The 16,628-nt window shown below is 42.3% G+C and overlaps 1 protein-coding gene across 1 annotated transcript in view; it reads right to left on the reverse strand.

Moving 5' to 3' along the window:
- The window catches only part of PRLR (prolactin receptor), a 41,281-nt gene that overhangs the window by 14,120 nt on the left and 10,533 nt on the right, over positions 1-16,628 (reverse strand). The window contains exons 2-6 of the mRNA XM_088466967.1: positions 14,440-14,566; positions 7,280-7,415; positions 5,909-6,072; positions 2,081-2,250; positions 1,261-1,402 (exon numbers count right to left, since the gene is read on the reverse strand). Of these exons, the coding sequence (XP_088323093.1) occupies positions 1,261-1,402; positions 2,081-2,250; positions 5,909-6,072; positions 7,280-7,415; positions 14,440-14,515 (688 nt within the window). The 5' untranslated portion in view covers positions 14,516-14,566. The remainder of the gene's footprint in view (positions 1-1,260; positions 1,403-2,080; positions 2,251-5,908; positions 6,073-7,279; positions 7,416-14,439; positions 14,567-16,628) is intronic.

Below are 16,628 nucleotides of genomic sequence, written 5' to 3' on the forward strand. Positions count from 1 at the left end.
GCGACGGGCAAGCCGTCGCTCCGGGTCTCGTACCAAAGGGGGCGTGCTGTCGATGTTGAGTGACAGCACGCCCCCTTTGGTGGGCGGGCCGGGGGAGTGGCTGCCCAAACGGAGGCCTTCCCATGTGAACGCCTCCATCTGGGGCCGGCCCCACAGACATCACAAGTGATGTCAGTGGGAGAGATTTTGGCTCTGTTAGAGCCGAAATCTCTCTGGGGCTTGCGGCAACGAGACCCTACCACAAGGGTCTCATCGCAAGCCCGATGGTCGCGATGATCTTGACCATCGCGACCATCTTCCTGGCCGCTCGCTATAGCTGTGGGTGGTCACCCACAGCTATACGAGCGGCCAGGAGGCCGTTCCAAAAAAAAATAAAAAATAGCCCAGCCCTGATTCAGAGCGAGCTCTGAATCAGGGCCTATGTTCTCCCAGTATCTCACAGGCTTGCCCAAATGTTGTGCAACAAACTTTAGACGTTCTACAATATGCTTTTTCTTCAGCAATGGAGTCTTGCGTGGTGAGAGTGCATACAAGCCATGGCAGTTGAGTGCATTACAATTGTACCTGCTAATTCCAGGTCTTTCTGAAGCTTTCCATAAGTGGTCTTAGGGTTTAATGTCTTTGCATGTGTGGATTGCATGGGTTGTTGCTGACATTTGGTGAAAATTTCATTACAAAACAAAAATGTTGTACACCACAACATCACGCTGTAATTTGATACAAAACGCACATTTGTTTTTGAAGGAACAGCATAATTTTTAGAGTAATGAATAAGCAACATACATAATTATCATCAATATCTAAAGGTCAATGGGCCCAATTCCGAGATGTATGCTATTAACATCGCAGCTGTCTCTTTGGATGCAGCAGTGATGTTAAAATATGCTAATGACACAGGAGGCGCCTTGTGCAAATAGACGCCTCTTGCCGGCTTCTGCGATTCGCTGCTGCGACAGAGGTCGCAGCATCTGATCACTCGGTCACCGTTGATCGTTGTTTTTCATGGAGCAGAAGCCAGTGACGCTGGGTACAAGGACGCAGCCACTGGCTTCAGCACACCCAGGAAACAGGGCCAACACAACCCCATTTTCTGCTACGCTGCCTGACGCAACCTGCAAACGGCTGACAGTCAGGCTACGGCTTGCGGGCGAGCGCAAGGAGATCTGCACGTGCGTAGTAAATACCCTGCGCAGAACTTCAAACATCCGAGTTGCATGCAAACCATCGGGACCAATGTCACCCTCCGCGCCATATGCATACCTCCAGGGATTTGGATATAACTTTCCTCGCTCCACTCACTCCAATGTCCACTGTACGGCTTGCAGCGAACCTCTACTGCGTAGCTCTCTCCAGGCGTTAGGCTAAAAACCTTCAACTTGGTTTGTTCCTCGACAATGTGGTTCTAAAAAGAGAGAAGTAAACGTGGAGTAAGCATACATCCAAAATAAGAAAAGCACAAAAATGGACATCTTACGCTACAGAGTGTTTTAATCATTCACATCAGTCCCTGTCCCAGAGCTTACAATCTATATTCTCTAGAACCAAAGTCAAATAGAGGTCAATTGGCGACCGATCATGAACATGTTCAGTGCCGTTACAGGGAGGTATTGCGCCCTGGGCTGGTCCATCCTCATATGTGCCATCATGATGTCATAGAGGCGGCGGGACCATTGAGCAGAGCACTGGGCGTGTCATAAGTATGAGCCCTGCGGCTCTTCAGGTTGTAAGCCAGTGCCACAGGGCGGCAAAGTTGCCAGACACCTCAGTCAGGCGCCCTGGACAGCGGGCACCCCTACTTAGGGCCCTGAACATGTTCATGCCTCTTCATATGGATGAAACGCAGCCAAGTCCGACATTTTTGAGCCTCTCTACTCATCAAGCACCTGTTGTAACTAGATATATGGCATTACCCACACAACACCAGACTCTTAACATCTGATCGATTACTGCAGGCACTAATGTGGTCTGCATCATGTTATGAAAATAAATAAAATTAAGAATCAGCAGAGGTCTCTGCCAGACAAAATTTCACACACGTGGCCCAAGTATTCTTTTTAAAGGATTTCAAATATCTGCTTACCTCCCATTCCTGCTTTTTCTCATCTTTCAGGCGCACCTCATACTTAAGTGTCAGCCAGCCCGCTTTAACATCAGCCTTCAGAGGCGGGATCCATTTCACCAGCAGATAGGGTAAACTGGAATTGTTGCCCTCGTACGCAAGGGTCAGATTTCTCGGAGGATACGTTTTCACTACAAGGAATAAAGACTAAATTTAGAAAAAATTTAAAAAGCCTCAGCTAAAGAGGTGAAACTAGTTAGTCAGAGGACCCCTTGATTGACGGCACCCATATTGTGCGACAAGTAACCTTGCAAACTGCTCCGACATTTGAATTACGGCCTCTACAGCCGATAAGCACGGGACACAGAGAGACTGCTGGTGGCAGTGTAGCCCGGCTCAGGCTGGCGCTGAAAGACGTATCGGAGACTAATCTTCTAGAGTAATTTGACCAGGATACACAGACTACAGTTTTCCGTAGGTACTATGTGTCACCATTCTATGGGGTCTATTTACTAAGCAGTGTTAGGAGAGAGTGAAAAGTCATAAGGTGCCAGCCAATCAGCTTCCAACTGTCATCTCACGGGCTGTGTTTGAAAAATGACAGTTGGGAGCTGATTGGCTGGCACCTTATCACTTTTCACTCTGTCTCCTAACACTGCTTAGTAAATAGACCCCTTTGTGACTTAATAGCCTGTTCTATTCATATGATACATATGGACAGTGTTGCAGTATTTTACTAAATTGGACCCAACATCACCATATTCAAATCCTTTTAGGGGATTTTTCAGAGGAATATGCATTATACCGTTTTATATATAACTAATAGCGGATATTCATCAAATTATATGTTATTGCTAATATATACACACATTGATACTTTTTATGTGATTAAATAAATACAAATATATTTTTTAATGTACGGAGTCGTGACCATTTTCAATTTCTGCTACCTCACAATTTACAATCTGGTTATTATTAGCGCAGTTCCCTCTTTTTTTCTTATAGTATTTTTATGGGTGTTCACAGGCCCCAACAATAGGATCTGCAGCTGGTTAACAATTAAGTTAATTACACATGAGTGTTGGATATTATTAGCGCTGAGGTAAAGGATTTATTTTAGCAAAAAAAAAAAAAAAAAGGAAAGAAGATATAATGCAGAAGTATACAAGTCTGACTTTTAAAGGAGAAGGCAATATGAAATTTAGAGTTTTTCAGACACATTTCTCCATCGGTTTCAAAAACCCTCTCTATTCAAAAAGACACACTATGTCTGTTGCTCTTCTGAAATAGAATTATGAAGTTGAACTGTAGTTGATGTATTGCAGCCAGAATGGATATTTCACAAAGGATATCGCCCTTATTAAGTTGTGATGTAATAAAACCAAAATGTCGGCTGGAGAAACGCGTTGCAATTCCAGGAAACAGAAGAAGTAGTAATAATAGATTTTAACTGCATTTAATTGGCAATTTAATTTTGGGTATAAATTTGAGTGTAGCAAAACAAATGTGGACCAAATATAATCTTATATATAAAAATCACTGGTTTGGTTGTTTGTCTGTCTGGTTATGCATTTGGACACCCCTGCACAGATTGGGATGAAACAAACACGAGGTGGTCCAGGTTTTAGGGTTCCAGTTGGATCTCCTGTTGGTGTACGCTGGGTGGAACTTTGACCCGGGGAGCCTGTTCTGGGCCTTCCGTTGGATAGATTTGAAGGAAAACTTCAGAGTGGTAACATTGGATCCCAGAAGACACACTAGGGGTTTGAGGTCCCAGTCGGACCTCCCGTTTGTGTATGTTGGGCTTTGCCCAGGGAGCCTGTTCTGGGCCTACCACTGGATGGATTTGGATGAAAACTTCAGAGGGGTGCCAACTGGTCTTGGATGCCTACTTAATAACTTGAAGATTTAAACCCCGGCAACGTCACTGGGGTCACGTGACCCTAAGCACATGCCAGATTTGGGGAAACCGAAAGTAAAGCCCCCTTACCGCTCACATCAGATAACGCTCTATATTTGTTCACCACAATGGAAATTTGACACACTGAGCCTCAATCCGTTATTGTGCCCGATTCTGAGTCAGGCGCACTGCCGTTGTCTGTTGCAACTGATTTTTTTTTTACTACGCATGCATCTAAAATCGCACGCGTCCAGAGATCGTGCACACAGAGCTGCAGCTGCGAATGAGACAGTTTCAGACAGGTCTTAAATTTTTTTTGCCTGTTCCTTGCGGTGGCTTTGTGGATGCACGGAGATGGTCAATCTTATGGGAGTGTTGCGAGCCTTTGCTGAAGTGGTTGTGGCTTGGCATACTTTACAATCTACAGCCAGCGTGGGGCTGGCACACGTTTCGATGATGCGACCAATGGTTATATCTAAATATGCACCAGGAATGATTGCGGCATCTGAAGACGCTTGCACATTCAGAAGCACGGATGTACACCAGGGAAGAGCTTATAGCGGTATTTGCATAAAGAGGCAGACGTACAACCGGCAAAAAACAGACGAACTACACTGTTCCCGATCAGTCCCCTTGTGTTTAAACCATGGATATTTATAACGGGTTAGGTTCCATCGCTCGGGATCCTGGTGGACAAAATCCTGACGCCGGCATTCTAACAGGGTTAGGATACAGACACCTGTCGGGCCGTATCCTAACCCTCCCACTCCCCGATGCCTAAACCTAACCCTCCTCCTGGTGCCTAATCCTAACCCTCCCCCCAACCCTGCTACTTACCTTCAGGATGCCAGTGTCGGGATTCTGACAGGTGTCAGATTCCGGAGACGGCATTCTGAGCACCGGAATCCCCACAGTCAGTAATAGGACCGCATCCCTTTTCCATCATGAGGACACCAGGGAGTTTATCTACCAACTGGTGATAACGATTGATTTTGCCAACATTAGGGCTTTTTAGCACTTTATCCTATGCAAAAGGTAATCCCACTACTATCGCCAGCGGTTAACCCAGCCTGCAGTATAAATATATGCATTGCCGTTACATGGTAAAGCCTATTTTTCAAGTACTGTGGCGCTACAAGTAATGCTGCAATACCGTTTCTATCATAGCTATCTTGAGATGGCAATAACAGCTTAAAAATACATTTTTGAAAAAATTATTCTTTAAATAAACATTGTAATTTTTATTTTTTACATTTTTTGTAAAGTTTTTTTTTTTAAATCTAGTTTTCATTTTTAAAACACTAGTCCGGGCTTTCAGTTTCAATGAGCGTGCAGAAGTCTGAATAGACTACTTTAAATTAAATTAGAGATGTGTGTGGACCCCTGTGTTTTGTTTTTGGTTCTAATTCATCATTTGGTTTTGTCAAAAACAACCTTTGGTACGTAATGTTTTGGTTCGATTTTGAATTCCTTAAAAAAAAAAATTTAAATAAATTTAACAACAACTGCTAAAATCATGTAATTTGGACCCATTTACATGCAATGCAGGTTTTTAGAATTGGAGATGTTGCCCATAGCATCCAGATTCTAGCCATTATTAGAAGGAGCTAGATAATTGTTAAGTAGAATGTGATTGGCTGCTATGGGCAACATCTCCAGTTCTAAAAACCCGCACTTTAGTAAATATACCCCCAAGTGTTGGGTTCTAAAACCACCTTTCGATTGTCTTTATGCCCGAAATTTAAAAGGGCAATGTTTTGCTAGTAAAATCACTGCTCTCATAAATTTCGAGCATAAACAGGATCAGATGCGCCGGGTTTTAGAACCAGACGCTCAGTAAATATGCTCCCAGGGCCGTATCACGGGGGCAGTTGATATTTCTCGTCCAGTTGTGTCATTATGGGTTTTTTTTTCTAGGGTGCAGAGATAAAAATAAATATAAATCTTACCTATGTGAACTACCTCAAACTGATAGATCTCAGACAAGTTCGACCCAAGCGCATTTGTTGCCTTCACGTAGGCAAAATAGTATATCCAGAGGGAAGAATGAGCAAAGTAGCAGGAGTTGGGACCCGAGGTGTGATAGTCTGGACACTCCGAATGTGCGTCATTCCTGGAATAAAACAGACACTTGAAACACAAAACACTTACAGAAGTCAATTGGCTCATATATGAGGAATTCAGGGCATTTAAGGAGGGCAAAATGCCTATATACGGCAACAGTACAGATGCCATTTTTAAATTGCTGGGCGTTTTTGTGCGCAGTAGTGGCGGCTTTGTAGCACTCAGCGCTGGTCAACAGGTAGATCAGTGTGGAAATAAAAATGACAAAACAGGGCAAAGCGCAAACTGTTGCAAAGGAATTAAGGGGGATTTAAGTGGGCAATTTTTGCAGACGTACTACGGGGGTGGGGGAACAATAGGGGTGTAGCGATAACACACACCACTGCACCTACAGAGTATTGGTGGTACACATAGAGGGTCACGATACCTACTCAGAGAATATGCAGTTTGGGTACTTTGGAGACATTCACATAAAAGATCTTCACAATAAGATACTAAGAGCCGTATTCAATTAGTGGCTATAATTGAATACGGCCCTAAAAGTAGATCATTTATAATGCAGAATACAAATCTCTATTAGGTTACGATCCAGGAGCATAAGGCAATCACCAATATGGTGGACACTTTGAAAAAGTACATAGGGCAAACTTTACTAAGCGGCGGGTTCCAAACCCCCTGCGATTTGGTGGCGGTTTGACGGCGGGTTCTAAACCTCGGGGGTTTGTGTGGCGGTTTTGCAGCGGTTTCTAAATGACAGCCCTTTTCTATTCTATTCTAAAATGTGTTTTGACGGTGGTTTTGGCCTTAGTAAATCTGCGAATAGCAAAACCGCCACCAAACTGCCGGGGTTTAGAACCCGACGCTTAGTAAATTTTAAAATTAAAAAAAAAAATTCTAAAATTGCTAAAACCAGAAAATATGACGAAATGTAAAACTCAAGAGTCCTTCATAAAAATCTCAACACCCAAGCAGTGTAAGCGTGTGCTGCAATTGAGTGAAAAGTGATAAAATGAAAAAAAACATCATTCCAAACACGAAGCGTGAATGACCACAACATCCTCAAAACATGTTGGGATGATTTTTTTGCAATAAAAGATCAGAGAGAAAGACAAATTTAGGAAAAGCAATCATGGTACCTGTTCTAGACGGACGTTTTTCTCTCACTCAATTTATTCAGACAGGACACATTTCCAGTCCTGGAAAGAGTTATTAAAAAATCCCATGCAGGCTACAACCAAAAGATAAATGTAGCTTACTTTTCTGTCCAATATATCAGGGAATAGTTGGTTGGAAGCCCACCATCAGATCCCGTCTCCCACCAACAGGTAAATGTTTCCATCTCATAAGATCTGCACCTTTCGGTCACATTAGGTTTTCCTGGCGGGGACTGCGCTATAGGAAATGACATGAAATTTACATTTTGTTTGGCAATAGGACATTCAAGACTGAAAGGAAAAAAAAAATGTACATAAAATATGTATCCTCATTAAAATACAGTAAAAAAAAAATTCAAGCCTTGAGGAGAGGTATCAAACCTTCAAGAGAGATAAAGTGGACAAGTTTATCTTTCTAGGCAAAAATGTTTGATACAGTTTCCTACAATTGTTATTTAGTGAGAACCTTAGAAAAATCTTCATTAAACACCTGCCTATTATATTAACTAGGAGAAAACAAGCAACATTACCCAAAGAGCTGTCATGTCTATACCACCACTTACATGAACAGTTGACCCCCATTTAAGTGCTTGACAAACTGAGGATTATGAACGACATTGGGAACTGCAAACACAAATCCACCCGGAGGCTGTTCTTCCTTGTTTGAGGTCTCGTCAGCATAGGGTTGGGTGGGGAGGAAGGGGGAAGGGGTTCTGCTCAATATAGGATTTTGCTCATCATGCAAATAAAAGCAGCTCAACTGTGCCAACGGTCACTTCCTAAAACACTATTTACATTGGGTTAAATAGCTTTCCAAATCGGAAGTAAATAAAATTCACCTTTATTATTTGTTTTTTAGATTAATGCAAAACCTCTGAGCTAATTTTCTGAAATACATTATCTGAGCTGTATATACATCACTAAACTTGGTCTTGTTCCTTTTGAGGACAGCAGTCATCTTACGGCGACACTTACGGTCTACCTTGCAGAGCATAAAGACTGAATGTCAGACTTGGAGTCTTCAGGTTAACAGAAATCCTGTAAGGGCTGGTGAAATTATGCAGGGGCATGACCTGCAGTGTCAACAAATAACTAACATGCCATGCCTCGATGTTTGCCCAATGACATCAGCACCAATTCATACGTACATAACAAATTTAAAAAAAAAAATTAACCGCATTTTAGAAAGGTGTGCCTTAAAATATATACAGATGTTAATGGGGACACATTAGGTTTAATATGTATCTGCACATTTAATTTAATACACTTTAAAAAATCTGTAGAGATTTAACCACAATTCTGATTAAAAGAAAAAAAAATAGCGTCAAGTCATTCATAAATACTTCATGCATAATTTAATTTTTTTATTATTTTTTTTTTAAATGGACATTCCAATAGTCTACACCCCCTCCCATTCCCGTTACAGGGTATGGCGGAAGAAAGGGAGAAAGATTGCCAAGTAAGTTTATGAAGTCTGCAAAGTAGGTGTACAGTAATCCCCTAAATCCCAGTAATTAACATTACTACCAATCTATTCAACAGTATACATATAGATATTAGTTTTTTAATTGAAGCCACATAGTGTGCCTCAAAGCATTCTGGTTCAGTGAAAGTTGGAAGCACTGGATTTCCGTGTTCTGTATTTGGCCTCAGTGTTTTGTTGTACAATGAATTTTAGTGGGATGTAGTCAGCATCCCAGCTCCAGAATCCCGAAGGTAAGTATTGGGAGGGTTAGGTGTTAGGGTTAGGTTAGGGTTAGGCACGGGGAAGACAGGGTTAGAGTTACGGTAGGGAGAGGGGGAGGGTTAGGGTACTTACCTTAAGGGAGCCAGGATTCTCACTGTTAGGATGCCGCTGTCTGTATTCTGACCGGCGTCAAACAATTTTAGTAATGAGTAGGCTTATGTGGGGATGAATGACTTTGGGCAGCGGTTCCCAAACTCTGTCCTCAATGCAGCCTAACAGTCCAGATTTTAAAGATGTCAAAGATTAAGCACAGGTGCCTTAATTAGTACCTTAGTCATCTGTGCACTAGCATGGATATCCTTAAAACCTGGACTGTTAAGGCATCTTGAGGTTTGAGCTTGGGAAATCCAGACTTTAAAGAGGTCTGCTGATAATTTAAAAAAAAATACATGGGGAAGGTCGTGTTGGTTAGAGTGTAGGGAACTATAATGGAGTGTGGATTAGGGTGTTGTCGGATTGAACAGTGGTGATGGGCGAATAAGAAGAAAAAAACATTTTTACATACAGTACACAAAGTTATTTGGCACTGCAGCACGGTAGAGAACTGTGAAAAAAGCCCCGCCACTGCCTGATATTGGTTAGATAATCTAGCATAGTCAGAAATCATGAAGGTCTCGATAATAGGTAAAGGCCAGTAAACAAAAACTGGATATACTATAAACTTTGTCGGGTACTCTTTTTCGCGAAACGGCTTATCCTGCAAATTTATACCTCTCCCGCAATCCTAATAGCCGTGGTTTTGGCGGGTGCGAATTTTGACATGCAGTTTTACCAAATTAGCTTTCACCACCTACTGAGCAGGTGAAGAGTTGTGGAAAATCCCCATTTCAAAAATGTAAAAAATATCAGAACCACTAGGGACACCCTTTAGGTAAAAATAAATGTTTAAAATTAGCTTATTGTGGCCAATAAGGACATGTCATTTTTGGGTTGAAAAAGTGCAAAGTGCAGGAAAATGGGCACATTGATGTGGGACAGGTATATTGGGCGGGGGGGGGGGGGCGCTGTATTAATGCAACGGGTGTTTTTAAGATTGCAGGTGGGTGTTAGAGGCAGGGTTTGAACTTTTTTTTTTTTTTTTTATAAAAAGTGTCTTTAAATGACACAAATATATACTTGTAGGCATTTTTATGCACCCCCAAATTAAAAACATTTGGCAAAAAACCCCCCACTTGTTTTCTATTATTTGACTGTTTAAGAAATATGAATAAAAAACAGCCATATGACACAATGGGGGCAATTCAATTCAACACGAATTTAATAGCGCCCAGAGCCATTAATTTCAGTGCGCTGTGTGGTCGGAGAATGCCGCTTCTCGCGCCTTAACACCCTTATAAACCGGCATTCTCTGACCAAAGTGCCAGGGGCGCGGCTGTTGGCACTGGGCTATGCAGAAAACAGCTGCGCGCCCGGCACTTTGGTCAGATTTCTCCTCACATCCCCAGGGGGGTGCGAGAAGATATCCTTAGCGCGCCCAAACAGCGCGGTGTATTGAATAGCTTCAGGAGCTCCCTCCCGCGGCAATTCAACATCGCACTGAATTGAATCGTCCCCAATTAAAGAACCCCAAATACATTAGGGCCATTAACACACTTCTATTATGTTACCCTTTATCACTTTGCCTTTTCTTGAGGTACAGGCAGATTACACCATTTTTCTCTATACTTATCGCAGGTAAAACCAAGAAGAATTTTCGCCCGAATGCCACAGTGCAACTTTTGGAATTATATTGCGTGACAAACAGAAGCAGGCATTACTACTATACCTTGGCTATAACGATTTATTATGGTGCTTCAACTAAATTTTTTGGGAAAAAAAAAACAACACAGACAACCATCACTCACTCTTAAAATGGGTCTTGCCCTTCTGAAATACTGAAGCAATTGAGATATTGCACGTTTAATTTAGAGATCATGTTTTCGGTGGGGTGGTTAATGCGATTGGAAGACGGTAGTTTGGGCGCCTCACTGTGTAAGAGCCACAAACCTGTCAGCAATACACAAAACACCGGTAACTATTGTTTAAACAAAGCAGCACCAAAAAAAAAAAAAAAAAGTTTAATACTGAATTTAGCGTCTCTGAACAGTGAATTGTGGGTAATGTGAGAAAACCGTTTTGCATATAGCACAAAACACACGTATGACAATTATGCGCATAGCGGTGTGTGCCAAGAGTGGATTTGGCTTTGGTGGAATAGCGAGGATTAATCTTTATCCAACACGTGTACATGAGCCAGGAAATTTCCAAGCCTGTGACACAAAATCATTCTTCGGAATCAGTCAAGCTAAATGGTTTTGTCGTTGCTAATGGTGTCGATACGAGCGGCTTCCTCTGCACATATGCTTTATCTCCAGTATAAATGGACAACTCTGCATTTAACCTCAACACAATTTCTCTAAGCAGAGAGAACACAAAAGCTTACATAATAATATCAGGCAACGCATCAAATTATCAATCTGAAAAGAACCACATAAATAATTCAGCACACGACCATGAACAGCCGTGAGAAAAAAAACCCTGTGCCGTGCAATAGTCAGATCTTCTAGAATTATATTGATCGTACTAAAAAGCAATTTTCCCCCGTTGGGACATTATGGGGGTCAATTCAATTAGAAGAGAGTCTGTGAAAGAGTTTGTTTCAGGAAACTCGCGTATATAGTGAGAATGTGCACCTCCAAGAAATGTGAGATTCAATTTAAATGCCAGTTTGCAGTACTCTCGGCAAAGGTTCGTGACGTTTCTACGAAAAGCAACCTAGTAGAAGAGCATGAAAGAGTGGGGAAACCATCCTGCACCCCAAAATAAATGGCAAATGAGATAGCGAGCAAGTGCTTTTCAGCACTTGGGAGACTGCAGAGAGGTAAATATAACTATATATGGGTGCGGCCTGCACCGATTATAAATACGCCATTAGGATCAAGGCTCTCACAGCCAATCAAAAGCAGACAGACAATCATCTTCAGTGCATATTTTGCATATTAGGAATTGAGCAAGCCAAATGGTACCTCCCCTGGCAGGCACTTGTGTCTTTTTTAGTGGTCCGGTCGAGTTGCTTGTGTGTGAGCACGCCCCTGCCATACTCTGCAATCCCTTGCACGCCCCCTCCGTCCTCTGTAAGCAGCTGGAACAGCAAAATGCGTCCAAATCTACAGGAGGCTGGTTGATGGTTCACCTATGGTGCTTCTAAAGATGCCCAGAGACGGAAAAGCATCACTCAAGGCGCTGCAAGTGGGCATTTTCAAATTAGATTAAATTTTCCGCGGTACAGCCCCATAATGAGACCGATAGTCTACTGTGGTTGCGGCTGGTCTGAGATATTCTATATGACTACGACAATGTGACACTAATTTAGGGCAGGAAAACAAATCATCTAAAAAAACAAACTTTTAGAAGAGAAATCCACCCACTCAGCACACAATAAACCCGTCACAAGGAGCACAGCGTGGGAACGGTTCAGGCATTCGGAGACTCTGGGGGGGTGGGGTCGGGGGATCAGGCAAATAGAGCTGAAGCAAGGGACAATTTCTTTTTAAACAAATACATTTTCTCCAGATGAAACACTGTGGATCAGTTTTGTATCTGCAAGACGTGTAACTAGAGCAACTTTTTGAAAATTGCTTTATGACTATCCGAGACTTATAATATATTGTTAATAACAACGCTGTGAAATCCAGCACACGATGTCCTTGGAGGAATGTTTCTCAACTAATAGTTTACGTGCTTAACATTTTTTTAGTACCCATCGGAGATTCACAGTATTTTAGGTCTGATTTAGGTGTACACTAATGCATTTGCCATTTTGATCCCGTAGGCAGGCGCTTTGTGAAAGTACGCCAACGCTGTACCCGGCTGAAAATGTACTGAGACGCCCAACCGGCGGCTTCGATGATTCAAGCAAGTGCATACAAATAAACAGCCACCGTTACAGATCATTCGATAATCGGCTATCTGAGTAGCCCTATGGGCACGTAGAATGGACGCCTGAACCAAGCTGTCAGAACCACTTTATTTGGGTACGGGATTGCAGATGCAAGCTACTGCACGCCACGATAACGGCCAGAGCACGCCTGCTTGTTTTGCAGCCACTGCAAATTACCTTCCCAAACGGTCTCTGATCATCAATCGCTCTGCAATGGTACCTTGAAGAGTGCAGAGTGCGACCGTGACGCATGCACAGTTCGCCGATAATCTCCCAACTGTATAAATATATGCTATTCCGATATCTCTATATCGGGCCCTTGGCCATTCGGCAGGTGTCATCTGCGCAGAGATATAGTGAATATATATTTTTTTGTTTAACAACATCATAACTAGGGGGGTCTATTTACTATGGGGGTGATTCAATTCAGCTTGAATTGAAAAGCACAGAGAGGGAGCTCCCGGAGCTATTCAATTCACTGCGCTGTTTCGTCCGACTAATGAACTGTTCTCGCCCCCTCTTGAGAGTGTGAGGAGAAATTCGACTAAAATGCCGGCTGCACAGCTGTTTTCCTGCTTATCATGGCGCTAACAGCACCAAAAATAAAACTTCTTCTGGAAAATACATTTTGTCCCAGGACATTAAAATAGGTTAATGACTTGTTGATTACCATTTTAAAATTATTTATGGGTTTGTCTATTTGGGACTTTACTCATTTCACACAATGGAGTATGCTGTAGTTTATTTAGCCATGTACATATTTAGAACCGTTCTAACAGCCTAAGGATTTCAGTGGTACCCAAATCCTCTTACCTTCCCTAGCCTTAACTTAAAAAACCACTTCACTTTAAAAACATTCAAAAAACCTTAAATAAAGAGCCAGACACCAGATTTGCCATAACAATAAAAAGCTATTTATTTTGACAAGAAAATTTAAGGAAAGTTATAGGTATGTGATGAGAAGAATGGTGGCAACCAGTGACACGCGGCACTAAAAATAGAAGCCATTCAATCACCCAACATTCACTGGTGACCCACCCTCCTTTAGAGGCATCTTATGATACACCTGTCATTGTAGGACAGTATCGTCATGCCCGTCCAGGAACATCAGCATTCCAAAACTAAGGGAGGGTGCACCCAACAAACTTTATAAAACCTAAAATGAGCCGTTCCATACCGCACCACCTTAATAAGACAGGTCACACCCCTTACCAAACCGGACAAAAAGCAGCAAACTGAAGGGATAACTTTGGGATGCAAAGAAGATGAGCCAGGAAGGGCTGTACCTTGCAAAGCAAAATCTCCAAACTCCTCCCCCTAACATAACGTAACCAAAAAAAAAAAAACAACTTAAAAAAAACCTATAAAACGATCATGGAACATTATTAAAACAGACAAATATTTGAACCCCCTTGTATCCCCCAGATTACAAAAAAAAAAAAAAAAAAAAAACTTTGTGGATTAATCTGCCTAATTTTTAATTAATCATTCAGCTGTTCTTCAGAGGTTACGTAAAGCAGACTGACATCTAATACGCAAGGAAACAAAACAAGCATTCAAGCAAACTGTATAACGCAAGAGCAGCAATATGCTTACCATCCATAGATGCTATGCAGATTAACAGAATAAGGGCCAGTGGTACACAGAAGGCGAGGAACAGTTTTTGGAGCATGCTGGATGCCAAGTTCAACTCACGTTCAACAAATGGACGATCACAGTATCACTGAGAAAGAAAAAAAGGAAATAAATTTAAAAAAAAATAATATATATGTTGACAATAAAGTAGTTTTAAAAAAAACAAAGATGGATACATTTTAAAAACGATGAAGATCAAACACTAGTAGGCAAACATAATCAATATTTATAAACTATATATATATTTTTAAACAATTTATCAAGTCCAGAATCCGGATATAGTGAGTTTCTGTCCATTCGCTAGTATTAAATAAAAAGGTCCTTTCCAGAAAGAGATAAGAGCACTTACTTGCATTACAGAACAGTGGTCACCATCCAATTTGGAGCAAAGATCTACACAAAGATCATGAATTTACAATAGCCGATCCAGGGGGGGGGGGTCTTTAGAGAGGAGGGGGCCCGTGTGCATGCCCCGTCCGGGCATGCACACGGGCCCTGGACGCTAGAGTGTGGGCACTAGAGTGTGGCCGGAGTCTACTGTGCATGCGCAAAACGCCGGAAAAATAGCCGTGGTGGCCATTTTTCCTGCTTTTTGTACAGCGCTGACACCCGGAGAGGTAAGTTTTAAGTAATATGGGTGTAGGGTGTGTGGTGCGTGCCCCCCCTGGACCCAGGGGCCCGTGTGCACCCCTTATAGATACACCCCTGAGCGGATCCTTGAAAACTTCTTTCGGTGTGAACAAAAGGTCATGGGTGTCAGTATGGTTATCCATCCACAGTCCAAAAATATGCAGTTGGGTTAAATACCCTCTGGCTACTACAATCCCCATTGTTTTTCTCGGTGCTTCACCAGGGCAGGGACTAATGTGAATGTACAGCCCTGCTTAATGGTTGTACTATATAAACAAACTCAAACAATCGATAAGCCTAATTAGGGATTTTATATGTGGAACTGATAAACACAGCTGATGTTTGAAGTGGGGGTATTCCAAGCCACAGAGTATGGCATCAGGTTGCACCAATTGTGGTTCTCAAACATGTATATATGTCATTCATTCCAGAGGACAACCACCCCACCCCAAACTCCTTATAGACAATTATCCAGTAATAGGGGGTCTAGGTAAATAGTAAGACAGAAGGTACATCAGTGATGTGATGAACTACAATGAATTCCCTAGCACAAAAAGAACAGAACGACTGAAGTCATACTACAAAAATGATAATACAAATATCAAAGCAATCGCGTAATAAATACTGTAACACAGATATTCTCTGCTCAAATAAACACTGAAAGCCTGGAGCATTCGGCACCCAAATTCCCAGCTTGCCAGAGACTTCAGTCTCATTGCAAATGGATTAATCTATAGTGGCACAAAAACAATTAACTCATATTTTAAGACTTGAAGAAGAGCGAGGGAAAAAAAAAAGCACAAACAAACATCCCTTTCAGTAGATTTTAGATTTCACTCATTACGTGCAAAAGGCTCATTTTTCAGTATGTTTCACAATGTGGCACATAGGGGAATTTAAGAAGTCCTGGCATTCGCAATAAATAGTACATATAGAAAAATAAAAAAGAAGAAGGATAATCTGTAAGAACAAAGGGCCTGATTCACTAGGGATCACAACTGCGATCACGGCTGCGATGAGGCACGCAGTCTCACTGCGAGGATATGCTAATCCATTGCGATCACTATGCCGTTGCAGCACTACACAGGGACGCCCACCTTACCTTAAGCACATCCGTAATGTTTAGCAAGACTGAAACCATCGGTACAATCGAGTACCATCGCAGCCTTACACACACTTGCACAAGCCCTGACATTACTCAAACATTGCTAACTTCATCGCACGCAGTGAGTACACAAGCTGCGTACGGCAACACAGTGGATAATTTATGCAAGCCCCTGCAACGGCGTTCAAATTACCTATCACGCCTGCTTTTTGGCGACCAACCCCCGTCACCTCCCACAAACGGCACTTCCCGTCAATCACTCTGTGATGGGTCTGCGTAGTCACTGCGATCGCAGTGGCCGTTTCGTGCACTGCGATGCATCCGCAAAACGCAACAATCGCTCGATTTTGTGTGTAATCACAGTTGCGAACTTCGCTGAATCAGGCCCAGTGCGCACTGACATACATTAAGTTAA

Source organism: Taudactylus pleione, unplaced genomic scaffold, assembly GCF_031769625.1.
Source record: "Taudactylus pleione unplaced genomic scaffold, aTauple2 ptg000068l, whole genome shotgun sequence".
Taxonomy (NCBI): Eukaryota; Metazoa; Chordata; class Amphibia; order Anura; family Myobatrachidae; genus Taudactylus; species Taudactylus pleione.